Source organism: Amaranthus tricolor, chromosome 16 (assembly GCF_026212465.1).
Source record: "Amaranthus tricolor cultivar Red isolate AtriRed21 chromosome 16, ASM2621246v1, whole genome shotgun sequence".
NCBI lineage: Eukaryota > Viridiplantae > Streptophyta > Magnoliopsida > Caryophyllales > Amaranthaceae > Amaranthus > Amaranthus tricolor.
The window spans coordinates 19,999,423-20,025,337 of NC_080062.1; the positions used below are offsets into that span (position 1 = coordinate 19,999,423).

The 25,915-nt window shown below is 35.3% G+C and overlaps 3 protein-coding genes across 3 annotated transcripts; 1 reads left to right on the forward strand and 2 right to left on the reverse strand.

The window, feature by feature from the left end:
* Positions 1–459: 459 nt before the first annotated feature.
* On the forward strand, positions 460–9,066 carry LOC130802667 (V-type proton ATPase catalytic subunit A). Its single transcript, XM_057666677.1, has 20 exons — positions 460–778; positions 1,528–1,654; positions 1,985–2,040; positions 2,110–2,166; positions 2,298–2,409; positions 2,531–2,568; positions 2,651–2,752; positions 2,884–2,940; positions 3,062–3,133; positions 3,232–3,333; positions 3,422–3,484; positions 3,801–3,933; positions 4,115–4,221; positions 5,462–5,656; positions 6,523–6,609; positions 6,717–6,821; positions 7,033–7,130; positions 7,207–7,285; positions 8,314–8,402; positions 8,502–9,066. The coding sequence occupies exons 1-20, from the start codon at positions 701–703 to the stop codon at positions 8,614–8,616; spliced, it is 1,872 nt and encodes a 623-aa protein (XP_057522660.1). The 5' UTR covers positions 460–700; the 3' UTR covers positions 8,617–9,066.
* Positions 9,067–14,517: 5,451 nt separating this feature from the next.
* LOC130802609 (NEDD8-specific protease 1-like) lies at positions 14,518–15,309 on the reverse strand. Its single transcript, XM_057666617.1, has 2 exons — positions 15,130–15,309; positions 14,518–14,904 (listed from the first exon to the last, which is right to left on the reverse strand). Exons 1-2 carry the CDS (start codon positions 15,307–15,309, stop codon positions 14,518–14,520), a joined length of 567 nt encoding a protein of 188 aa, XP_057522600.1.
* A 4,076-nt stretch (positions 15,310–19,385) lies between these two features.
* On the reverse strand, positions 19,386–25,903 carry LOC130802740 (dihydropyrimidine dehydrogenase (NADP(+)), chloroplastic). The gene is made up of 8 exons (XM_057666790.1): positions 25,502–25,903; positions 23,510–23,773; positions 23,237–23,407; positions 22,406–22,518; positions 22,130–22,313; positions 21,050–21,159; positions 20,805–20,973; positions 19,386–19,665 (listed from the first exon to the last, which is right to left on the reverse strand). Exons 1-7 carry the CDS (start codon positions 25,769–25,771, stop codon positions 20,817–20,819), a joined length of 1,269 nt encoding a protein of 422 aa, XP_057522773.1. The 5' UTR covers positions 25,772–25,903; the 3' UTR covers positions 19,386–19,665; positions 20,805–20,816.
* Between the last annotated feature and the right edge of the window lie 12 nt (positions 25,904–25,915).

Here is a 25,915-nt window from a genome sequence, read left to right on the forward strand (position 1 = left end):
ATTTTTGATTATTATGTATCTTTTTTTCTTCATGAAATATTTTGGATTTTAAAATTTTAATGAAAAATTCTATTAATTTACAAATACTTCAACATAAAAAAAACAAATATATGAAATCTTATGTATCTTTTAAATTCAAAAATAATATTCTAAAAAAATTTAAAAGAACATATTTTATTATGATAATATTAGTAAGAATCATTTAATATAGCGATTCACTATTAGGATGTCATGTAAAATTTTACCGCTTTTTGATTAGATTGCAAGATTTTCAATTTTTTTTCTTTTGTAAGTTACCTTTTTAAATAAGTGATCAGTTACTTAGTTCACTCCGAGCAAACACTATTTAAAATTCGAATTATATACGATTAATTCATAGGTGGGATTAATTCAGAAAGATTATGAAATTTTGGATTATTATAAGTAAATTTAAAAAAAAAAAAATCAATCAATGTTTGAGTTGGTGCTGGGTGTTGCTCCATAATCCACATCTTGTGTCTTCTATCGTAGTCATATGCTTTCTCTCTTTCCTCCTTCGTCTTTTTCATATCAATAATACAAAAACAATACACGACTCAGGACATACATATATCTCCCCCATCTATCTCCATTCTTCTCACTCCCCTCTCTCATTACCTTTCCAATCTCTATTCAACAACCCTAATTCATCAATTCAGTTCTTTCTTACTCCCTTTTTAAGATGCCGTCCATGTATGGAGATCGTATGACCACTTTCGAAGATTCTGAGAAGGAGAGCGAGTATGGATATATTCGTAAGGTATTTTTTTATTTTTACTTTTACTTTTTAGCTTGATCCGTTTTCATCATTCCTTTTACTTTAATTCTGTTGTTTTCAATCTTTGCTTTTCACCCTATTTGTTGTAATCATGTTGCTGGATTTTTAAATCAATGTTGACTTTTCGGTTTCTTTCTTATTCAATGTTATGCAATTTCGAATACGAATTACGCCTGTATGACTTCGTTTAAGGATTAATGATTTTACAGGATTCATGGAGTTTTCCCTTTTTTTAATTAATAATTAATAATACTGTGATCTTACATTGCTCATCTTTTTTGGCGTCATTTGTATGATGCTGAATCTCTTCCTTTAATGCTGCAGAATATCCAGACTCTCATTTTAAATTAGGAATTCATCATATGAAGTAAAATGATGGAGTATTATTTTGGTTAAGCCTATTTTTTAGAATGTTGTATTTTGTATAAGATAAAACTTTACCCTGCCGAACTGTCGTTGAAGAACTTGTTATTTGTAACTTTGTGATATTGTGTTCTATATTTCGGGTTTCAGTATGGAATCACGATGTTACATTTTGACCTGATTTACATTTTTGTGATGCGGGAACATTTATGGCCCAAAAGAAGAAATGAGAGTGATCATGTTAATCTTTGAGGCAAATTCAAGTAGTGGATTCACTTGAGTCTGCAAGGCCTTGAATTATTTTTCTATATGAATTGAGATATTTTGCATTTATATTCATTGGTGTCACTTTAAATCCATTATTCCAGGTGTCAGGGCCTGTTGTCGTTGCTGATGGAATGGCAGGTGCTGCTATGTATGAATTGGTTCGTGTTGGACACGACAATCTTATTGGAGAAATCATTCGGTTAGAAGGAGATTCTGCCACAATCCAAGGTATTCACTTTTTAAAAGTCTTGGTACTATTCTCTTAGTAAAGTTATTTGTTTGGCACTAGTATGTGTTCCCTCAAATAGTGTACTGTATCTGTGTTCTTTTTAACTAATACTTATTTTAAGTAAAATTCAAAAGCATTCCTTCACGCCAATGTCATTGTTTTAACCAACGTTCGTGTCATAAAGAGTTTGTTATTTTATGAGTCTAAATTAGCGGAAATAAGCTCAAAGGCAAGAGAAGTATTTGAAAATGACATGGCCTCATGATTTATTGTGCTACACATTTGAATTTATAAGGGTTGCTTGATAGTTGTTATTGGTTGAATTTCAGTTTACGAAGAAACTGGTGGTTTGATGGTCAATGATCCTGTTCTTCGAACTCGCAAGGTAACTGTTGGATTTTGTGTATTTCTATTATGTACTTGCTTCTGACTAATTGTGTTCTTTTATTTTCAGCCGTTATCGGTTGAGCTTGGACCTGGAATTCTGGGGAATATATTTGATGGTATTCAGGTATGATGTGCTGCTTTAGCGAACTAAATTCAATTGTCATTGCTTGTGAAATTATACTGCTTCTCACTTCAGCTCATTGCCGATTTCCTGATGGCCATTGTATGAAATATGAATTTCTAATTTGTATGCAGAGACCGCTGAAAACTATTGCTAAAAGATCTGGTGATGTCTACATACCTCGTGGTGTGTCTGTGCCACCTCTCGATAAAGACATATTGTGGGACTTCCAGCCTAAGAAATTAGGTAATGTATTGTTTAGTATATATATTATATATTTTATATAATATAATACAACATATATATACATATATAAGTGTTCTTTTCACTTCAAGAGCTTAAAATGAGAGTATTTTGGTTCTTGCAGGCGAAGGAGATCTTTTAACTGGTGGAGACTTATATGCTGTAAGTTTGCTATTTAGACTAGCTCACTTTTGATGATTTGAGCTTTGAATTTATCAACTCTATATTTTACTTTTGGTTTCAGATTGTGGATGAGAACAGTTTGATGAAGCATCATGTGGCCCTCCCACCTGATGCTATGGGAAAGATTACGTACATTGCTCCTCCAGGACAGTACTCTCTTCAGGTTGGTTGATAAATCTTGTTGACCTTTTCATGTTTCTGGATTCAAGCTTTCTCTGAGGCTTACATTTCCACTTATATTATTTTCATGTTTTTCTACTTCATAATGTACTCTTATCTTTGCTTTGTATGCAGGACACCGTCCTGGAACTTGAGTTTCAAGGTGTGGTGAAGAAGTTTAGCATGCTCCAGGTATATATAGGATTTCAGTAGTGCTGGTGCCTCCATAGTCTACTCCAAATTCGTATTTATCAAAATGTTGTACGGGGTTGTTGGTAATTGAAATCCTAGTGTGATTCGAATTTCTTTACAGACTTGGCCTGTCCGTACACCAAGACCTGTTTCATCAAAACTTGCTGCTGACACCCCTCTACTAACTGGACAGGTTTGTATTGTGTAGTTCCATCATATTATTACTTTTGCATCCTGTTATAGATTCTATGTTTCCTTTCTATTTGGTTACTGATTGAAATCATTGTTCAGCGTGTTCTTGATGCTCTGTTCCCCTCTGTTCTTGGTGGAACTTGTGCCATTCCTGGAGCTTTTGGCTGTGGAAAAACTGTCATTAGTCAAGCACTTTCAAAGGTATTCTTTCCCCACTTCTGGCATTAGAAGTAAAATACGTACAATTCATGTAATTCTGAGGTTTATAAAATACCTGCTTTGCTTGCAGTACTCTAACTCTGATGCGGTGGTTTATGTTGGTTGCGGAGAGAGAGGAAATGAGATGGCTGAGGTATTTTTTTCAGTTGATGGGATTCACAAATAATTTTTTTCTTTGCTACATCCATTCTCGATGGAGCCAAAGATCTATTGTTTGGTTTTAGATTATAATGAACTTTATTAAAATCATTTCTTAGTCATTTGCACTTATTTATGTGTTGTGTAATCAAGGGTCAATCATAAACAACCTCTTTGTTAGTGTAAGGGTAAGGTTGTGTAGATTGGACCCCCAAACCTTGCTTAGGTAGGAGCCACTTGGCATTGGGGTGATGGCATGTTGTGTTGTTTTATCTTTACTGAAGATATAAATTCAAATTTCTTCCATCCAGGTCCTCATGGACTTCCCTCAACTGACAATGACTTTGCCTGATGGACGTGAGGAGTCCGTCATGAAGAGAACAACACTTGTTGCAAATACTTCTAACATGCCTGTGGCTGCACGTGAGGCATCCATTTACACAGGTACAGTGTTAAATGTTTTACATGGCTGCCGTAGCTATTGTCCTGTGACCTTCTATCCACTATTCTAAACAATTTTTCCATTCTTGTTATTTGGTTTCTCTTGTGATATAAGCATAATTATGATGGAATTTATGCATAAATAGATGTTCTGTTAATGCTGTCACGATTCTTTGCTGTTCAGGTATTACTATAGCCGAATATTTCAGAGATATGGGTTACAATGTTAGTATGATGGCAGACTCAACTTCTCGATGGGCTGAAGCTCTGCGTGAAATTTCAGGACGATTGGTGATTATTCTACTTAACTTCACATTTGTATCTATTATACTTGGTTTAGTTTTGTTGTGTATTTCAATTGGTGCTCGCAATCTTTGATTTGAATTTTTTGACATTGAGATCTCTTTGTGTTATTTCTTGTGCTATCTGGTGTTGTAGAAGATCGCATCACACACATGTGTGAATTTAACCAACAATAACAGATCTAGCCTAGACTAATGCCTCTTTTAGTATTTCAAATTTACAGTTTGTTTGAATTGAGGGAATTGGAGGGAAAGGAAAATAAAGGATTTGGAAGGATGTTTTTTACTTTTTTGGAGGTTAAGGATTTGGAAAAAAAAAAGTTTTGAAGGGATTTAGTTCCTTAATTTTGTTAATGGACTAATCTCTCCAAAAGTGAAAATAAAAATATACTAATTGTTATAATTTATAAATAAAATTAATCATTATTGTAATAATATAAGTATAAATTTGGTTGGTTCTTAACCGACCAACAAAATAGTTGGAATGTGGTCGGTTCTACCGACTATGTAACGATCAGGGGCTTTGGTCGGTCAAACCGACAACATTCCAACTAATCAGCTTTTGTTCGGTAGAACCGACTAACCAACAACCATCTTTTTTTTTACTTACTCCTTTTGAAGATTTGGAAGGAAAATGGGTTTTCTTTTTCTCTCCCTTTTCTTTCCTTCTAAACAAACAATGAATGCTTTCTTTATTTTTCTCTACCCTTCCTTTCTCTTCCCTCCCTTCCCCTTCCCTTCCTTTCCTTACCTTCATACATTGTTAGCCAAATAAAGTGCTTATGTTAGCTAGATGATCGTATGTGGTTGTGTAACATAAGGTGGAAGCTTCTTTCCAGTGTATAGATGATATGTTATGAGCTGTCCATTTTATATATGAGGATCTGAGGAATGCTTTACTTTTGTTATGTTGATTTATTATTGGATTCCGGATATTTATTATGGAGGTCTATCTAGATTGCACATGTCCTAGAGCTACTGCAGTAAATGTTCAAGATATAGATGAGTTGTCTTACCATGTTACATGTTGCATCTTCTGTAATACTACTAACTGCAGCATTTCTCCCGAAAGGCTGACACTTGTGGAGAAATTTGGAGGAAGTATCTTTTTATTCTGAGTTATACCTTGCTTGGCTGCATTTCTTAATTTTTTTGCTCTGTCTCGTGTTTATATTCTCATTAATATCTTATGTTAGATTGTAATATTTGTTATCTTATCATTTCCACAGGCAGAAATGCCTGCCGATAGTGGATATCCTGCTTATTTGGCTGCTCGTTTAGCTTCATTTTACGAACGTGCTGGCAAAGTTAAATGCCTTGGTGGTCCTGAGCGTACTGGTAGTGTAACAATTGTAGGTGCAGTTTCTCCTCCTGGAGGAGATTTCTCTGATCCTGTGACATCTGCTACTTTGAGTATTGTTCAGGTATAAAATGGCTTTATGTTCTCGTGATCTTGTCCTTTCATGATATTTTTTTTATGTGGATGATAGAGAATGATCAAAGTGTACAGGGTTTCATTTTCTTTCTTTGAATAATAAACTTAGGTCATGTTTCCTCAAATAATATTTGGTAAAACTAGTTCTAATCCGTTATGTGTTTATTTGAAAGAAGAAATTCAATTGAGAATTAGTATAAGTTAATTTTAGTCACTAAAAAGAATCCATTTCAATCAGTTTCTATCTCTAAAAGATAATCTTCTTTAAGTAAATTATAGGCGAAGAGATATGCCCTTATTTATTCATAGTTCCCTTTTCTATGTAAACATTTGGTGTTCCAAGTTCCACGTGAAGCAAGTAGAGCATGAAGCTTGGCTTATCCCTCATTGATGGACAATGATGGAAATGAAGAGAGTTCAAGTTTATGTTAGGAAAAATAAAGTTAATGGCTTATTACAGCACTAGTTTTCGTCTTTTACAACTGTCGATGTAAATGAGAGGTTGAAAGATGAAGGTTGAGAATTTTATGGTTTATCATTATTTAATGAAGCATACAAGAATCATATCTTTGAATGAAGGTCTTGGGATTCAGGTTGCATTGTATTTAATTGAGCTTCTTTGTACCCTTTCCTCCACATCTTCCCCATCCATCAAACAAATTGGCCTCCCCACACATGCTTCTTTTTGTAGCATTTAGTGTTAGGTTGGGTCCCACTCTCATACCCTTGTTCTGGAGTGTTGAGTGTTCTACATGAATATGTAAAATAAATTAATATCTCCTTTGATGCAGAAGAATCTTTAAATTCTTTTTACTCTTATTGTAACCTTTTTGAAGTAATGTTTTTTCTCTACAGGTATTTTGGGGTTTGGATAAGAAATTGGCTCAGAGGAAGCATTTCCCTTCTGTCAACTGGCTTATTTCTTACTCTAAGTATTCAACGGTGCGCTATTGGACCAGCCATTTGTATAATTACATTCTTGCCTTATTATAATGTCAGAGCTCAGATGAATTATTGTGCTTTCTTTTCGAATTATTGTATTTTCGCAGGCTTTGGAAACATTTTATGAGAAGTTTGATTCTGAGTTCATTGATATAAGGACCAAGGCCCGTGAAGTGCTGCAGAGAGAAGATGATCTCAATGAAATTGTCCAGGTATGTATCCAGTGTATTTTTTGCTCATTTAGTATTTTGTTTAACAGTATTTGGAAGAAAAGTTTTTCTTACAAAGGTTGTTCATGAGTTCATGTTATTGGCTCTTGCCATAGTAAACTAGCAAATTTTAGCTGTGGTTGTGGTTTTACACCTCGGATATTGTATTATCTCACAGTTTAAATAAATCATTAATTTTCATCAATGGTTGTAGCTTGTTGGAAAAGATGCTTTGGCTGAAACAGATAAGATCACTTTGGATACTGCGAAGCTTTTAAGGGAAGATTACCTGGCACAAAATGCTTTTACACCGTAAGCTTCTTCAGTTTTGTGCAAGTGCTATTTCATCATGAGCCATCATGTATTTACTTTATATTTGTTACCGCAGATATGACAAATTTTGCCCATTCTATAAGTCAGTTTGGATGATGCGCAACATTATCCACTTTTACAACTTGGCCAATCAGGTTATTTTTATTTTTCTGTATACCATTCTTTTTTTCGTATCCTCATTGTATATCCAGTATGCTGCACATGGAACTTTGTTGCATATTTTTTTCCCACAAATTGGTAGAGTGGAGGGTACATAACAAGCATGAATTTCTTAACGATTGTATCATACTATCATCTGACCTCAATTAGACATTCAGATTTCAGAATTCGAAGATTTCTCTCCTATGCGATACTAATTGAACTGATAAATATGTCATATCAATATGCAAGATGTTTAAAAATGTTCTGGATTTGCAATAATTTAATCATCTTTGGGCCATGCCTAAATGGGTAACAGAGTTCATAACAAGATTTTTTTCAGAAGTTGGGTCAAGGGTTGAGATGAGATTTCCTGTCTTCCCCTGTAAGGTCTAGTGTTCAATTCTTACCATAAGCACCTTTTCTTGTAGTTTATAGCTGGGGGGTGGCGGGTGTTTGGGCTGGTATCGAGGCTCTGGGTAGGAACCTTCAGCAAGGGCAGTCCAGATGATTTCATCTTAATAATAATAACAACAACAGCAACAATTAATAATAATAATAATAATAATAATAATAATAATAATAATTATTATTATTATTATTATTATTATTATTATTATTATTATTATTATTATTATTACTATTACTATTACTATTACTATTACTATTACTATTACTATTACTATTATTATTATTATAGATGTGTACAATATTTCATTATCCCAATGCCATTAAGAGGCGGAAACCTAGGGTGGGTTTGAAGGGTCACATGTACGCAACCTTACCCTTGATAGTGATTACAAAGATGTTGTTTCCAATTGACCTGCATATGATTTAATGAGCCATTGTAATAGTCTATAATAATTCAAAACAAAGAAAAATATTTGGCCCCATCAAAAACAGATGTATCTATTATATATATTCATTGGTCAAGGGCATGATTTGCTGTGCTACTGGTGACGGAAAAATAGTGTCAATATCAAATATTTTCTGATGGTGTTATGATCTGTATGTCTAATTTCAGGCTGTGGAGCGTGGCGCTGGATCAGATGGTCAAAAGGTCACCTACAGCTTAATCAAGCTTCGACTAGGAGATCTGTTTTACCGCTTAGTGTAAGAAACTAAATTATAGGTCACATTAAAATTTTGACTGATGAACTATTCTTTTGGATGATGCATTATTTCTCATAAGTTCTTTTTGACATGATACAGGTCACAGAAATTTGAGGATCCTGCTGAAGGAGAGGATGCTCTTATTGCCAAATTCAAGAAGTTGAATGAGGATTTGACTGCTGCTTTCCGCAATCTTGAGGATGAAACTCGATAAATAGCTTGCAGCTGATGATCAGTTGTAATTTGAGCAACATGGCTCTTCCTTTAGGTTCGACCTGTTGATGTTCCCCTCTTGTACAAGAAAAACAAGAGCACTCACTCAGACAGTCTTGCTTCCTTGCAGCCGGTCTTGGGCCTTTTATGTCCTTTTTTTCTTCATTCCGGGGCTTGTCTGGATGTAGTCTTGCAATGTTTATGACTATAAATATTATGTCTGGTATAGAATAAAATGGCTTTTACATTCGAGGATGAAATAAGCGTTGTCTAGTTTATGTGAATCATGAGACTGAAAACCCTGTAATTTAGTAGGGATAGAGATCAGCATTTGTATTCTTAATTTATTTCCTTCAGACTGATGAAGCTGACTGAAGGTTAAATTTGTATTGAGCATTGGTAATATAGTATTTAATGCAAAGCAAGCATAAGGCTCTTCCCAAAGAAGAAATGCACTGAGTTGATTAGTTGTTATCCCAACCAAAGAAAGAATAGGAAATTGATGCAATATTATGCAGTCCCAGCATCAGCAGTAAATTGGCTATCAGTGCGTCTTTGTTATTGTTTATCTGAGACCAGCATCCTGTTTACAAAACTAATTATAGTGTTCTTGTCTAGGACTTGACACAATTAATTAAGTTACTATGTCTCTGTTAGTGGGATGATAGTCTCAAGAGAGAGTTAAGCTGGTGTGAGGTTTGTTCTTGCTATCCTACCTTCTTGCAATAAGACCGAAATTTTTGGTTTGATATGATTTTAGTGTCAGATCAGACCAAACTGGACTATGTGCATCCCTATCAACGCCCAAGTCAGTTTGAATCTCAAATGAGTACCTAGAAATTCCTTATACAAGTGCACTGTGACTCTTAACTTGGAGCGATGGTGCTAGGGTTTGTTTGATGGCGCGAGTCCTAAGCAAATTGATTTAATTCTCTTAACCTTACTCCTATATGATTGGGCTTAATTAATGTGGTTTGTTCTCAATAAATATTGCTAAGAATTCAATAGGGTTTGGTATTTATAGTCTTTGCTGACTACACTTCAGAATCACCCTTAAAGCTAAAAAATGTCTACTTAGACCTTTTGACAGGTTTTCCTCGGTGTGTTTTTAAAGAATCAGCAACTCCCTACGCGGCTGCTCTTTATTGGCTATTCAGCGATATATTAAATACAAAGAATACCTTTTCGCAAAAAGAGGAAACTTAACCCCTTCCTCTGTAAATGTGCTTGTCAATCACATTATCATTATGGACGAGGTACTATAGCGTCATTGTGCTCTCTCTACTTTTCATTAAATACTATTGTCTGGCATCTCATGCTCTGGATTGGGTAGTATGGACGGTTTTACCGTGGATCTGGATGGGTTGGATTGTGATTTGTACCATCTAGATAGTAGTGTTGTTGGAGTATGAATCTAGCGTCTACCGTCTGGAGTCTGGACCCTTATTTCATGAAATGGTGAGTCAAATCAACCAGGCTCAGAGGAGGATAGCTACGAAGACTCAAGGGAACCAGCAAACAGCAACATGGAGGATGACAATAACTTGAATAGTTCTGCCTCTGCATTTGGTGCTACACCTGGTTCTGCATTAAGTCCATCACACTGAATCATGATACTCTTAATTCAAGCCAAGATTACCAAAGAAGAGATGATTTAATTAAGGAAAACCATCCACAACAGTTTGGGACAACAAACAAGCAAGAACAACCAAGATCAGGGGAAATGTGCAGAAGATGATATGAATGCAGAGATACAAACCTGATCATAGAAAATCAGATTCTTAAGAATCTGTTCTCTGTGCACAAAACAGCAAAAATCCACTTATACTTCGAGTTAAATGCAATGCTAATGTAAAGCCCTATCTTACCTAATTATTAAAGACATAACATGCAATAAAGAGAAGAAAACAACAATAATATTGCAAAATCAATGACAGCAAATTAGAAAAATCAGATTCTTTAAGAATCTGTCTTCTGTGCACACAACAGCAGAATTTAACTTTGCACTGAGAATTAAATGAAATGCTAATGTAAATCCCTATTTTATCTGACCAATGAAGACAACAAATGCAGCAAAAAAAGAAAATAACAACTATGAACAACAAGAACACTTGATCATAACAGAACAATTTCTTAAAATCTGACTTCTGTGGCTATTATGCAATGTGTAATCTTAATGAAAACCAATTTGCACGTAATATAAAATGAGTTGTTATTGCAAACCTTTATTTCACGTGATGGATATGGAAAGAAATGCAAACAAACAAACAAAGCAAAAAAAAATCAGAAATATTACTTGATCACAGAAAATCAGATTCTTAAGAATCTGTATTCTGTGACTTGGTGTACAATGTACAGCACCCAAGCGTTCAACACCAATTTTGTGAATAATTTGTGATTATTTTGTTTACACTAATCAATCAAAATGTAAAGGAAATGAAAAAGAATGCGGAAATTCCACCTGTGAACACAAGAACAGAATCTTGAAATTTCAAGATTTCTGTTTCTGTAGGTTGGAAGACACTTGCGCCAAATTTTGCACACAACGTTAAATCCAATTTTTCTTTCAACAACTCAAAGTTAAGACACTAACCTTGATTAATCCAAAAGCAATTAATGAAATTTCGCTTCTACAAAAAGTTATGCTTAAAATTCTCACCAGACAGAATGCAGGATCAAAATCAGGGTGATGAATGCTTTTCTTGATTTTCCGTTCAACAAAACCAGGCGCTCTTGCCCTCTTCGTGAACCGTGCTCTGATACCAATTGATGCGATTATGCGTGTGAAATGATGAATTTAAACGCAAAATCGAGCCGTGACTCAACTTGGGATATTCCAAGGATGATAACAGCATCTTGATAAGAGCTGGACTGCCAGGCCTCTTTTCAACACAACCCCGATGCTTTCCTTTGATCAATCAATGGAATGCTCAGTGTTCTTGGATAGAATGAAGTGTAATCTTGAAGACTGATCAAGGGTTTACACGTTCATGAAGGGTAGACTGACCCTAAGTAACCCAATTGCAAAGGCAATTGAAAGAGAAAAACACTTAGTGTAATTTCTGAATTTTTATTAAAATCAACTTGGATGTTTACAAGGCTAAGGCCATCTATATATAGGAATATAGGACGAGGGAAATACAATGAGAAGGCTAATGACACGTCTAACTAACAATAACGGTCATTTAAAGCCACGTGCAAAACATGTGCTTCATTAAAAACATAAAAACAAGCTAAGAATAATCCTGACAGAAGGTTGCTGACTGGGTGACCTTCCACTCACTTTCTTGTGTTCTTCCAAAGGTAGATGATGGCCACTAAGAGTCCTGAAAGAAAGTTCCTAGTGTAGAGATTCCAAAGGTAGGTCAGATGATGCGCTCAAACCAAGTCTCATAAGGTGTCCTGGTCATAAGATCAGTTCTGTACTGTTCTGCACCAGCTGTTGAGTAGGTGACCTTCATCCACTTGTCTAGGGATCTTCCAATGGTTTTTAATAGTAAACTTGAATCATAGTAGGTAGATCCAAGTGCAAAGATACTAAATCTACCTTTAGAGTCCTCCAAGGAGTCTAGGCTCGTTCTAGCACAAGTCCTCAAGGTCAGCTGGTCATTAGTTTCAACCCAACCCTGATGTGTAGTTGCTGCTGAGTGGCTGACCTTCACCATTGATTTCCATGGGTTTTTAATGATGTATAATAATGTCCTTAGGCCAAGGTGCAAAGTTCCCAGTACCAAGATTCCAATTTCATCTTGCATGGCTTCTGAATCCCTCTTGGTTGAACTAGGCAAGTCTTGCAAGGTCAGCTGTTTGCCAGCTTTGATCAGAGGCTGCTGTACTGTTGCTTGGAGCTTATGTTCTTCCTCTTTTGTTGCTAAATTTGTGTCATAGCTTGCATATGACTCATTGCTTTGTTCTTCATTCATGCTTCCTGTATGAATCCTCATTGAACCATCACAATATGGTTCAATGACTGACCAGGCTACCTTGACAGATCAGCCCAGACGAGGCCTGAGTTCATGGGAGGACGTGGAGGGTAGAATTGGAATCTCTCTACATGGACCTTGCTGCCATGGCCCAAGAGTCCTCCTCACAATCACCGAAAGTGCACAGAAAACAAGGGTGAAGGTCGTGCAGTAAACAGTCTAACGCTGACAGAAGGCTGCTCTTGTATTCTGTTTTTGTGTTCTTTTTTATTATGCACATGTATATCACGTGGGCAATATGACCGTTATAGGTAGTTGCTTGACGTGTATTCTCCCTTTCTTTGATCATGTAATTTAGTCCTATATATAGATGGTTCAATCATTGTAAAAACCAAGTTTAATGAATAAAAATCTCAGAAAATTCAAAGAGGACATGACGAGAAATAATAATTTTGTGAGTAGCAAGATCATAGCACTTGTAATCTCGATGAGAGGAAGGATAGCCTAAAATTAGACATGGAGACAAACGAGATTGCAATTTATGAATTTTGGTGGAAGGAATAAGAGGAAAACATAAACACCCAAAAACCCGAAGATGCTTATAGGAAGGTGATTTATTGTAAAGTAAATGAGTTGGGGTAAGGTTACCAAGTAACTTAGAAGGAAGAATATTAAGAAGATATGTAGCGGTATTTAAGGCGTGAGGCCAAAAAGACGGGGGGAGAGAAGCATGACATAATAAAGTACAAATAATATTATTGATGGAACGAATTTTTCTTTCGGATTTGCCATTTTGGGAAGATGTATAAGGACAAGAAAAACGAATATGAATACCCCAATTATTACAAAAATCATGAAATAAATTTATTGTCAAATTCACCCCCATGATCATATTGAAAAGATTTGATTTTGAGTTCGAATTGGGTATGAACAAAAACATAGAAGTTCACAAATATATCATACACTTGAGATTTGCGAAATAAAGGAAAAGTCCACAAAAAATTAGTGTAATGATCAAGAAAAAGAACATAATATTTGTAGCCCGAAGGACTTGAAACAGGAGAAGTCTATACATTACTATGAATAATATCAGATGGATGATTACTGATAAATTGAGAACGAACAAACGGTAATTGAACATGTTTCCCCAAAGGACAAGAATGACACACAAAATAGGGATTTTTATTACATTTTATAGAATTGGACGAATATAAGGAATCCAAAATTGCATTTCTCGGATGACCTAAGCGAAAATGCTAAACACTAGAAGACAAAAAGGCTGAAGATGTAGAATTCGGGATGGAAACTCCATGTCTTGATGGAGAGGTCACCAGTGCTATTAGATCTCAAAACGAGGTTCCTTGTGGCCAAGTCCTTCACAGAAAAACCAAAATGATCAAATTCAACAGAAACCATATTATCTCGAGTAAATTTGCGAACGGAGATGAGATTTTTAATAAGTTGAGGAGCATATAAGAGATTTTTAAGAGTAAGAGTGTTAGGAGAAGAGGTGAGGGAAATATTCTTGTGACCTTGAACCGGAATCATGTGACCATCGCCAACAATAATAGCATTATGTAAAGGATGCTTGAAAGAAGAATAATTAAATAAATTACCTTGAGATCAAGTCATATGTGAAGCGGCGCCGGTGTCCATGTAATATTGCTCATCCGGAGAAGATAAGATAAAGTATGCATTGCTTGATCGATGTCCGTAGGAAAATAGCCTGGAGAGGAAGAAGTACTTGTGTGAAATTTGTGAGTAGGTCTTGGTCTAAGAAGCCCAGCAGAAGAAGGCCCACGGTGAGAAGGAGTGGCATGTTTCTGATGTGCCCAATTATTAGTAGGAAAGGGGCATGGAGGCTGGGCCCAAAGAGGAGAAGCCCAATAGGGGAAGGGAGTATGATTCCATGGGTGAAAGGAGGTTGGGCCTGGACGATTGGGCCTGCTGTGTTGGTGCCCTCTTGAAGTTCTTACATGCTATCCAGGGTGGGTATGGTGGCTATGGTGGTTGCCGCGGCTTGACCGGCCACCACGGTGGTGGTTGTGGTGGCCACCACGGTGGTTGGGGGTATCCCGAGGTTCAAAATTTTCAGAATGCTCAATGGAAGAAGGTTTGGGAGTAGTAAAGAGAGCCGAATCATGGGAGGAAGAATTATCTTTGTTGTGAGAATGTTCTTCCAATTCTAACATGGATCGAAGAGTATCAAAGGAAGGAACGGGAGACATGTGTTGAACCAAGAATTGAAAAGTACGGTAGTCGGTAGTCAAACCATGAAGAACTTGAAGAGCTAACCGATTATCGAAAATGGAAGTTCCAAGAGTGTTAAGAGAAGTAGCAAGAGTCTCAAGTTCATTACAATAAGCCTTCACATTAGGGAAATTAGCAAGGGAAGTATCATTAAATTTAAACTAAAGATGAAGAATACGGGAAGTTTTGTTGTTTTGAAAATTATTTTCAATGCGAGTCCAAGCATCAAAAGCACTATCATCGGGACGGACAATCGATTTAAGAATAGAAGGACTAATAGTACCATAAATCCATGTGCGGACAATATCATCAAGACGTTGTCATTCGGAGTCCTTAGAAACCGATGCTTTACTAGAGTCAACGGGAAGAATATGTGTATCCACAAGATGAGCCCGACAATGAAGCTTAAAAAGAGTCACCCAAGTATTAAAATTCGTGCCTTCATCATCAAGATGAATGGGAACACAAGTTTTAATGTTAGTAACTAATGTAGCCGAGTGTAATTTTGTGGAAGAAGCCATGATAAGAGGTAAGAAAGAAAGAAAAGAGAGGAGGGAGAAGTGGCGGCACCACCAAGTGTGGTGGTTGGCGGCAAGAAAAGAGGAAAGGAAGAAAGGAGTGATCAAAACCTAGGCAATGATACCATATTGGAAATGATTTTCCTTGCCTTCATTAATGATTTTGGGAGAATAAATACAAAATGGAATAATCAAGTTTTGGAAATTAAATAATCTATACAATATTTACTAATAATAAAAAGATTTTGCAAGATATGCAAAATATACAAGATACATAAGATTACTTCTAATAATTCAATGCAAACAATAAGAAAGTGACACAAGAAATTAACGTGGTTCACTATCAATGTGATAGCTACGTCCACCAGCACTGAGATCAAATAATTTCACTATGATCGCGAAGAATTTACAAGATGAATCAAATATCACTCACAATAACGGCTCTCTTGTGATCTCTCTCAATTTGTGAATAATGACACCCTAGCACTAATAGAAAGAGATATATATACTAAAACCTAATTAAAAGATACTTGGGCTCCAAGATACTCAAATAACCGTCAAAACCCCACGAGCAAAATAGATAAAACGCATAACCTTCAAAAGCAACGAGTCGTCTCTAGTGAGCAACGAGTCGTTGGAAAAAGCAACAAGTCATCCCCAAAAAAGCCACGACTCGTGGCAAACTTTTTGACCCAAATATGCGACTTCAGAGAGGAAGAGACAACTCGTCGCTTTCTCTACTCCAGAAGTGACGACTCGTCGCCTAGCCTTTGACTCATATCTTCACTCGTTTCTTCTTAAATTCATCTACAACCATGATCAAGATTTGATTCGAGTCACCAATCATCAAAAATCTCCACCTTGGCGAGAACTCGTAGTCAGCAAATGATCTCATCAACACATAGTAAACATATCTCAAACCAAACCCGATGCAAAGCTCATGCATAAGCTGTAACAATTGACAAATTAATATTTATAGAATTGGAAAAATGTAAATAAATATTAAGAGTGGAAATTTATTTGGGTCAAAGTCAGAAGAAAATAGATAATAGACAATTGGGCCTTAGTAACTCTTTGATTCAATTCATAAAAATAAATAAATAAATAAATAAAATAATAATAATAATAATAATCAGATTTTTGCCCTTACAATACAACTATTCACCTTCTTCTCAAATGAACCTCATTTTCTTTCCTCCTTCTTTGTTTTCCTGATGTCTCTTTTAAACCCAACGACCATCCTCCCCATTCCTTTAAAGAACGAACAACCTATTCCTCGTTGTTGGTCTTAAGTTTCGATCCTTTCTTGAGTATTCGAAGGAAAAAACAAACATGGCTCTTCTTTAGTATGTCTGATTTCTTGAACAAACAAAACCTCATCGTTCCCTTGAACCTGCCGAGGAAGGGGCAGCAGCCACAACCTTCGATTCCTTGTCCTTTTCCGGAAACAAACACATAACAATCTAGTGACCATATGACTTGCTATAGCATGTTTCTTTTTTAAAAAAAATTAAATTAAAATAAAATGTCGAAAAAAATATTAAAAAATGTTCAAACAAAATTTATGATTTTTTTATTATTTAGAATTTTTATGTAAATTTTTAAACTTTTTCTCTAATTTAAAATTAATTTTCGATTTTTTTTTTGAATTACCTATTATAATAGGTAATTGGGTTATCCAAGTTTACTTTATGTAAATACCCCGTAAATTTGAAATTATTTATGGTTAATTAATAGGTGAGATTATTGTAGGAAAATCATGAATAATTTGAATTATTCTAGATAATTTTTCCTATTTAAAAATCCTTTAACCTTTGAAGGCTTCTTTTTCTAAAAATCTCTAACTTTAAAGTATTATTCAAAAATCCTAGCTTGTTATAGAACTTTTTAAAAAAATATATATTTATGAACCAATAAAATGATGTCACATATCTATTTTTACGGCTATAATAGTCATTGATGAGTTATCATAAAATAAATACCCTCTTAATTTGAAGTTTTTAGATAAAAACACAAAACTTTAATTTTTATGATTAAAACACCTAAAGTTGGGAGCTTTAAAATAAATTTTTTGTATTAAATCTATAAGAGAAATTTTGAGCATGTTCAATATGTTCCATCGTACAGGGTCTAAAAAATTGAGGCCTCAATATTAAAGTACGTAGTATATATTTAGTGTCTAAAGATACAAAGTTATTAGAAAAATATCATAATTTTTAAAATTGCACAGAGCCTTTAAATTTATTTTTTTCAATTTTGCTCCGCACCTGTAAATCAACATTCATGTACTACATTTTATGGTATAATACAAGCAGATTTTGATGAGCACAGAACCAAATATCTTTATTGTAACAAGCCGACTCACTGTTGACTGAGTAAACAGGGTCATCACGGGGTTTATTTTCCAAGAAACTTAATTCTCAATTCCAAAACTTGTGCAAAGGGGTCACCAGTTCTATTACATAGCTGTATCAGCTAATTCTCAATCCAAACATCTAACTAAAACACAAAATATCATAAAAGTCACTATAAAAGTCCAACATAACCAATACAATCTAGTCCAATATACATTTACCAAAACCTAATACAAAGCTACAACTTCTCACGTACTCATCTCAATTTAACATCCATGTAACTCTAATCATGTAACCCATCGTTCCCGACCGGTTCTGATCTGTAGACAGTCTAAAAGATGAAAACAGGGGTCAGGTTAAACTGAATGAGAAGTAACAATCCAAAACAACAAAACACAGTAGTTCAAATTATATGTTTAAAAGCAACATCATTTTCCTAGATCTATGTGCGCACAGGGAGTCTAGTTGAGAGGAACACCCATAACTCTAAGGCTATGTCACTCTTGGGTGACGCTAGTCAATATTTGAATGACAATTCACCTTGAAATAGGGAGTAAGGGAGATTTTGCCTCTACTTCGTCAATGACCAACTCGTGAGCCCGATCCATTGACCATATCAATATCAACATAATCATTCATAAATTTGTCTCAACAATATAAATTTCACAAGAACTTTTGTAAAACAATTTTCAAAATTGTAGTCTGGCCAGACACTTTATGGGACTGCTACTACTCACCAACAATGACGCTTCCAAGAGTCAAGACGGGTTCATCACAATCAATTATCGACGTAGTCGTATCCTCATAAAAATGGCGGCAATGGGAATCCAAAAAAAGTAATCTCGCTCAGAAATCAGACGTGGAAAGAAGGTTCTGTCGTTGGCTTCTTTCGAAACTCACAAGAATAGGGAAGAATCAAGACTGGTCACTAATGAACGGATGTTGCTTGTTGTTGTCTTTACAAGAATTAATTACTGTTGTGTTTGAATTTTCGGCACAAAAAAAAAAAAACAGAATGGGACTGCATCCGAAATTCGAAACTTGAGGGGAAAATAATAGTTTCTGGGTTTCATGAATTTTCAAAAAAATGGATGAAGATATGTTTTTGATCCCCAATTTCAAAAGGAAAAATAAAATAGGATGAACGTTTAATAATGCCATTGAAAATCAAAAAAAAAGGAAGAATACACCTTTTGGTTTTTGTTTGTTATTTTTGAAATCAGAGGAAAATGGAGTATACCTAGCTGCTGGTTCGAAGGTGTTCAAGAAAAGTTTTGGCGCTTGAAACTTCGAAAAATCAGATGATGGAACAAGAATTGGAATGGTGCTTCTTGATGCTGATTTTTGTTTGTGCTTCAAGCCAAAATAATACAAGAACCAAGCTATTGCACTTTTGACAATCAAAGACCAAAAATGAAGGAATTCCCACTTGTGCTTTTCGAAAATCAGAAGGGAAGTTTCTTGTTGTTTCCAATTGATTAAGGAATTGGGGAAGACTATTATTTTGGGGTTTAGTGCAGAAAAGAAATCAGAAAAATCAATTTTAGGAAAAAGAATAAAAAGAAAAAAAATTACTTTATGATATTCATAATAAATATAGGTTCAATACCATTTTCACAATTCAATCTATATTTGACCCAAAAAAAATAATTTTTATTCCCATATTTATTTTAAATTCCCAAATTTTAAAGTATTAATTTCTCCAATGTTACATTTACGCTCAAGTTGATAGACAAGTTATAAAGTGCATGTAATGTAAGGATCCAAAGTTAAAAGTGTACACCATGTTTTATTTAACATTTTTCAGCAGAAAGAGCAGCTATACTTAATTTGATTAATCAAGGCATTAAGAAAATAACTGTGCATGACAATGTCCACTGTTATCCTTCCTCAGTTGATGCTTACATTACTTGAATGACTTTACATCAAATTTGGGGCCATTTCATGAGCAGCATCACCTAGTTTCGGCAACGGGATCGCGCATGCTCGAGCGAATTATTTTCGACTGCAAAAAGATATGTACAACCAATCAACAAAAAATTGAGCGACATAAATAAACGCACCATAACTCAAGGATACGGACAATTTAAAAGAAATTCATTAATAAGGTATTGATTGATGAATTGGTGATGATATTTTTCATTTCCATTATAAAATTTCCTGAAAAAGATACGGAGCATCAAGAGAATCTGGTGAATTTGTAAAAGTACAATAGGAAATATGCTGTAGGGGCTATATTTGTTGGGGTGAACGAAGAAAGTACATTTGCCATGGACTTAAGTTAAGGGTCTATCTGAATTTGCAACTTCGGTAAGTAAGCCTAAGGATACTAAGCTAAAACTTTGCATCCCATAAAGTAGTTGACTACACTATGTTTGGATAACAATTTTGGAGAGAAAATAGAGGAAGGGAAGGAGAAGGGGGAAGGAAAAGGAAGGGAATAGAAATTAAAGGAAAATATTTCTTGTTTGTTTAGGAGGGAAGGGAGATTAGAGTTCTCCCTTTAGATCTTTTCAACATTGGAGAAATTGAGGACTTAATAAAAATTATTCATCCAATCTCTCTAAATTCCTCCCCTCCCATTTTGCTATCTAAACAACGGATATTTCATCCCTGCAAATCCCTACTCCTCCTTTCTCTCCATTTCCTTTCATCCAAACATACCCAACCTGTTAGACAATAAGATGGACTAAGGGGTCCAAACCTAGTTCTTTAAAACTAATTCTCCTTTCTAATACTGTATTCATTTCCTACTTTATTCAATCTTAGGTACAAGTTTGAAAGCTTGTTGCATTTTATCGACAAAGCTAAATCACTCGCGCAAACAAACGTTTGTGGACATAAAGGTTGTTCTTACCATCTTTTAAACCCTCCCACCCAGCCCCATGTAAATGTTATCTGTCACTCAGACTTGGTAAATGGGCGGATCAGGCCGGATTGGTGTGGGGCAGATGCGAGTCAAGTCAAAAGTGGGTAAGTAAAATGTATTCCTGGGTGTGGACGGGTTGCGGGTCATGTGGGTTGTGGGGTATTGTAGTTTTAGTAGACCACCAGACACAATGTACCAGGGTGGCCTTTCCCTGCAAAACAATCTTATAGAGTAACAATTCAGTTCCAAAAACCATTATAAAAAAGAAGACTTACTTAGGTAAAATGTTAATTGGAAACCATGCTTTCAGTTTCCTGCACAAAGCCATCTCCAGTCCAGTCCTTGTCAGAGGTCAAACCTTTTTTGGTAGCTTTTTTCAGCCGGATGGCTTCCTGCTGCATTCGAACCAATTCTGTGTGTGTCGTGAAATATGGTAAAGATGCCCTGTAGAGGAAAATGTAATCAGAGACCTTTTTTTTTCCGTAAACACCACAACAAAAGTTTCAAACTCAGGCTGTACCCTCGAAAATCTTCAATTGACGAGAAGTTATGTATTCTCATGAAATCTTTCAGCTCAGCGCATAGTTTCTTCACAAGACCATACCCATGCATCATCACTCCTGTGCAGACCTGAAAGATGAAAGCAAAGATGTTATACGTACTTACATATGTACGTTCCTGTTTGTTGTATCCTGCCAGCATATAGAGTACATATATTCTTAAACACAATATAGTATATCACAATAAAACCTTCTCCAAGCTATTATCTAACGTCTACGGCCAATTATCAACTACATATGATACAATTTGACCTCTCCAACCTATCTGCTATTTCAAGGGTAACTGGGTAAGGTTGCGTAAATCTTTCCCCCCCCCCCCCCCCCAACCCCAAACACACACACACAAACGTTGCCTAGGTGGGAGCGATTTAATGACATTGAGTAATGGAATGTGCTTGTGGACTACAAAAGGGTAAGATACGACATTGTGCGTACCGTCACAGGAGTATAGCTTGATGACATACAAAAGTTTGGAAAATGCACATTACAAATTTGATACTCCCCTTCTTCAAACCCAAAAATGTAAAATTCCCCATTAAACTCCCATATTATGACAACTATTAAATGGTCGGGGAACTTCATATTTTGGGTTTGACTAAAAACATTAATAAGAGAGCACCAAATTGCGTGATCTGCATTTCTTGAAAGCAAGGACACACACAAGCATAGACATAATGAGAAAAATTGATATGAAGAATCATAGAATATATTACTTCATTTTTCAACCGAAAACAATAATGTCATCAAAAAATGTAATAATCACAAGAGTTATTCAAAGGTTTATTCACTGGATTAAAACATAGAGGCACTAGAGTAGACACCACATCGTAGAGCATATGTACATTTTAGCATAGGGTTATCAGATCCAGGCATTCCATTTCAACTATTTCAATAGGAACTTGCCTGAAAGAAATTGAATCATCATCCTAATTTTCATTCTGTATAAGAATATACTTCTACAACATCAGCCAGCATCTTAAAACAAATATAGAATCATCATGAAAACCTTTATAAATGGAAGGACATTATTGATTTAGTACCTGAACAGTATTGGCCCCTAGAAGAATAAATTCAGCAGCATCATCACCAGTCTCAACACCTCCGATGCCAGACAAAGAAAATTCTTCACTAAACTCTGCCTTCATCATCTTTGCAATGCTCATTACTTTAGCAAGAGCTATAGGATGGACTGCTTTTGAAGAATATCCCCCAGGGGTTGAGTATCTAAAGGCCAAAAATTTTGATATTAAGTTTTTATATCAACTTATATTTATGACGAGATTAAAACTATATGCTGCATAAAATTTGATGCTCACCCCTCAACACATGGTTCAGGACGTAATGTTTTGAGATTGATTCCCATAACACTCATGATTGTGTTGATAGCAGCAACACCTTCACATCCTGATTGAAGTGCCACCCGTGCTGGCTGTAAAGAGTGAAAAATATGATTACTTAATAGACCAAAAATAAACTATATTCGTCCTACATTCCGTAGTTATTCAATAGACCAAAAAAAATATGTTCCTGTTTCCGTAAAAACTTCTCACCACCTGTTCACATAAATGCTTTCTAGTTTTTACTCCTATTCAATTCTATATTCTAACACATTGTCTCACTTTATTTTCTTTGTATCAACTTTTTTATTTGGGAAATTCCATGTGTTGACTCTGATTTTTAGGCTTTTACAAGTGGTGGACTAACGTTTTTTTTATCAGCGTGATGACCCTAAGTTTCTAACTTTTCCACTTAGTAGACATAACGTTAAGGATTTTATTAAAATTACGTTATTATTACCCATTATAATGACTCTTTTCATAAAACAAACACCGTGTTCACACTTATGGGACACTTTTTTTCAAAAATATGTTCAAAATGAGTACTTAATTTATAACAAAGAACTTAACATTTTGTCTACCACATAAAAAGTTGAAAGCTCTGGTTCAGCATGTGGATTTTAAAAAATGTAAAGTCGAAAACGCAAGTACCACGTGCAATGTCCCTTTATATTATATTAAATGTAAGCTATGTTTAACCCATCCCTGTTAGTTTTCTACATATGCATGACAAAGCTTACCAATGAGGCAATGACAAAGCTTACCATGACAAAGGTTAAGAGTATATTAATTTATTGGTGCTAAGCTAACCTCTGTAATATCAGTAACGTTAGGGGTCATCTTTGCCCACACTGGAACAGTAGCCTTAGCATTTATCCAACCGCAGACCTCCTCTAACAATGCACAGTCCTTTCCTACAGCAGCACCCATCTTACGCTCAGGCATACCATGAGGACATGAGAAGTTAATTTCAATTGCATCCTGTAACCAATGAATTAATTTATGGTAAAATTTAGCCTCAGCAGAACAATATAAATAGATATAAATACCAAACGAATGAGTTCAATGCAGTAGAAGTATTACAACTCCAGTTTGCTCGACTCGATCAATGAGCTCTTCCCATGCAGCTTTGTCATATTCTTCCATGATTGAAGCAATCAATATTCTATCAGGATATTCTTCTTTCAACTGCTTGAATTCTTTCAACATAATTTCAAGAGGTCGGTCACTAATTAGCTCAATGTTTTCCCAGCCAATTATCTGCGGTTTTGCAGAGCCATTAACTCCAGCTTTTAACTTTGCGTAACGAGGAGTTACATTTATTACTTTTGCAGCATCCAAAGAAACCTACAAAAAATGACAACAATCAGACTAAAAAAAGAAATTGAGCAAGTATTAACAACCATCATCTAGTATAAATTCCCGCACCATAACCATCACCTTTAGGATCTAATGCTCAAAAAAGAATAATGTATTAGAAGCTACCTAGCATATGAAGCTCTGGAATCCTCAAATATTAGAACTACTCCAAGCATGTACCCACATCCCCAGACGTAGTTGATGTACCGAAGAAACACTTTTCAAAAGTTTAAAAATTAGTGGCACTTGCATACATTGATTTCTTTTATTTTTGTGACTGTCTCATGGCACTTACTCGGTTATCAAAATGCTCCCGTTAAATTTCAGTAGGTCACAAAAACCATAAATCTTTGCAAAATGAGTTTAGAGAAGGGATGAAGGATATGACCGCTTTTGGGTATTATAGTGAAAGAGAAATTATAAAGCATTATAATATGATTTTTTAGAACATGGAAGTAACTGATTGACAGTGTCATCCTAAGAAACTATCAAATTATGGTGCATATCTATACGCAAAGAGATCACCAAAATCAAGAAACACATCAATGGACAAACCAAATGAATGCTTTAATAATAAATTTTAGGCGGCAAAGGGCAACCAAGGTGTAAGACACAGTTGAGAAGTATTAGAAATGCTATTAATGTCATTAACACGAGACCATTGAAATTGCTCCATCAATGGATTTTTCAACATCCAAAACTCAGTTTAAAATTCTAGATAAGGACTTAAACCAATGAATCGTCTTAGGGTCTCATGGATCCAGTGGCCTATTGTCATCAAATGAAGCCAATCGACAAAAAACACAACATTTGACTTGAATTAATAATTCCAATACGAATAAAAGCTTAATTTCATGGAGATATTCTCAGTAAATTGAAGATTTATTATAGGATAAACAATGTTCTTAAACGGAACATGATTTCCAAGATTCCTGAAGGTGATACTCCATTATTACGATAGTAATGACACATCACATTTTATGATAAATAAAACTAGAACTCATCCACATTACCATCGTTTAATAGCAGTAACCAAACGGCCCGTTAGAATAACAAGTTGATATGAAATTTATAAACAAAAGGAGGTATTTCTTCATAGCCATCGATACGAGTATATCGTTACAGTTAAAGCATAGAGTAAAAACAAGGCCGCGTCGCATCACATCAGCCGTGTAGTAAAGGTTTTCAAAATAAATGAACCAATATTTACCGTGTAGCAAAGGTGTAAAAAAAGTCTCATTTTATCCGGGACATCTCATAGTTTCAACCGATATTTAGGCACTATGATATTCGTTTCCACATCAGCGTTCCACTATCGCGATCACAACCATTCCCGCATTTTTACACTATGGTGACAAAGGCACACATTGATGATCGATCCCTTATCATTACAATCATTTATATAATTAATAAAATTTAAAGTGCCTTGTATCTTGAGAGAATGAAAACTCAATGAATGAATTATCAATTATCATAATTACAAAACAACAAAATTTCCTTCACATCAATAACTAGATTGTGCCCTTTTCAATTTCAGAAAAAAACTAAGTATTGAGCTAAGCAAGTTCAATTTACAACAGCAACAAAAAGTTCCAATCAATTCAAAATAATATTTCATATGATATTTCAATAAAGTCCATATGAGGATTATATATTGGGGTATCACTATCATAAAACCTATAATTCTGTAAAATGAAAAGAGAAAAAAAAGCTCACAGTTTTAGCAATAACTGCACCCCATCCTTCATCAAAAGCTCTTTTCATCACAGTATAGTTAGTCCCAGGTGGACCTGACCCGATCACAAATGGGTTAGGCATCGTTAACCCATTTACCTTCACAGTAAGATCCGGTCCCACCTGCTGTGAGTAGGATGCAGATACCCTGAACCCAACTCGGGATGGCCTAGCTGACCGAGTCGAATTGGGGCTCCAAATCGGAGTTATTGGGCTGGTTTTCAACTGAGTAGTAAGCTTCATTGTCGCCATTGATCAGAAAAAGAGAGAAATTTGAGAATTTTAATTCTTTTCTGAGAAAATAACAAGATTGAAGGAGAAAGTTTGATTTGAAGATGAGTTGTTATGAATAAGAGATGATCATGCGCACATGGGAAACGTAGATGAGTAGAAGTC

Excerpts from the sequence above, each read along its gene's own strand:
- LOC130802667 (XM_057666677.1), top strand. The coding sequence starts at position 701 with ATGCCGTCCATGTATGGAGATCGTATGACCACTTTCGAAGATTCTGAG. Across the intron at positions 2,569-2,650 it reads CTGGTGGAGACTTATATGCT|ATTGTGGATGAGAACAGTTT; the intron begins GTAAGTTTGCTA and ends TTTTGGTTTCAG. Across the intron at positions 3,934-4,114 it reads TGAGGCATCCATTTACACAG|GTATTACTATAGCCGAATAT; the intron begins GTACAGTGTTAA and ends TTTGCTGTTCAG.
- LOC130802740 (XM_057666790.1), bottom strand. The coding sequence starts at position 25,771 with ATGGCGACAATGAAGCTTACTACTCAGTTGAAAACCAGCCCAATAACT. Across the intron at positions 21,160-22,129 it reads TAGGGGCCAATACTGTTCAG|GTCTGCACAGGAGTGATGAT; the intron begins GTACTAAATCAA and ends TTCATCTTTCAG. Across the intron at positions 20,974-21,049 it reads TCAATTGAAGATTTTCGAGG|GGCATCTTTACCATATTTCA; the intron begins GTACAGCCTGAG and ends TTTCCTCTACAG.
- LOC130802609 (XM_057666617.1), bottom strand. The coding sequence starts at position 15,309 with ATGGCTTCTTCCACAAAATTACACTCGGCTACATTAGTTACTAACATT. Across the intron at positions 14,905-15,129 it reads TTGACTCTAGTAAAGCATCG|GCTTATTGTAATGAACTTGA; the intron begins GTTTCTAAGGAC and ends CCTAATGTGAAG.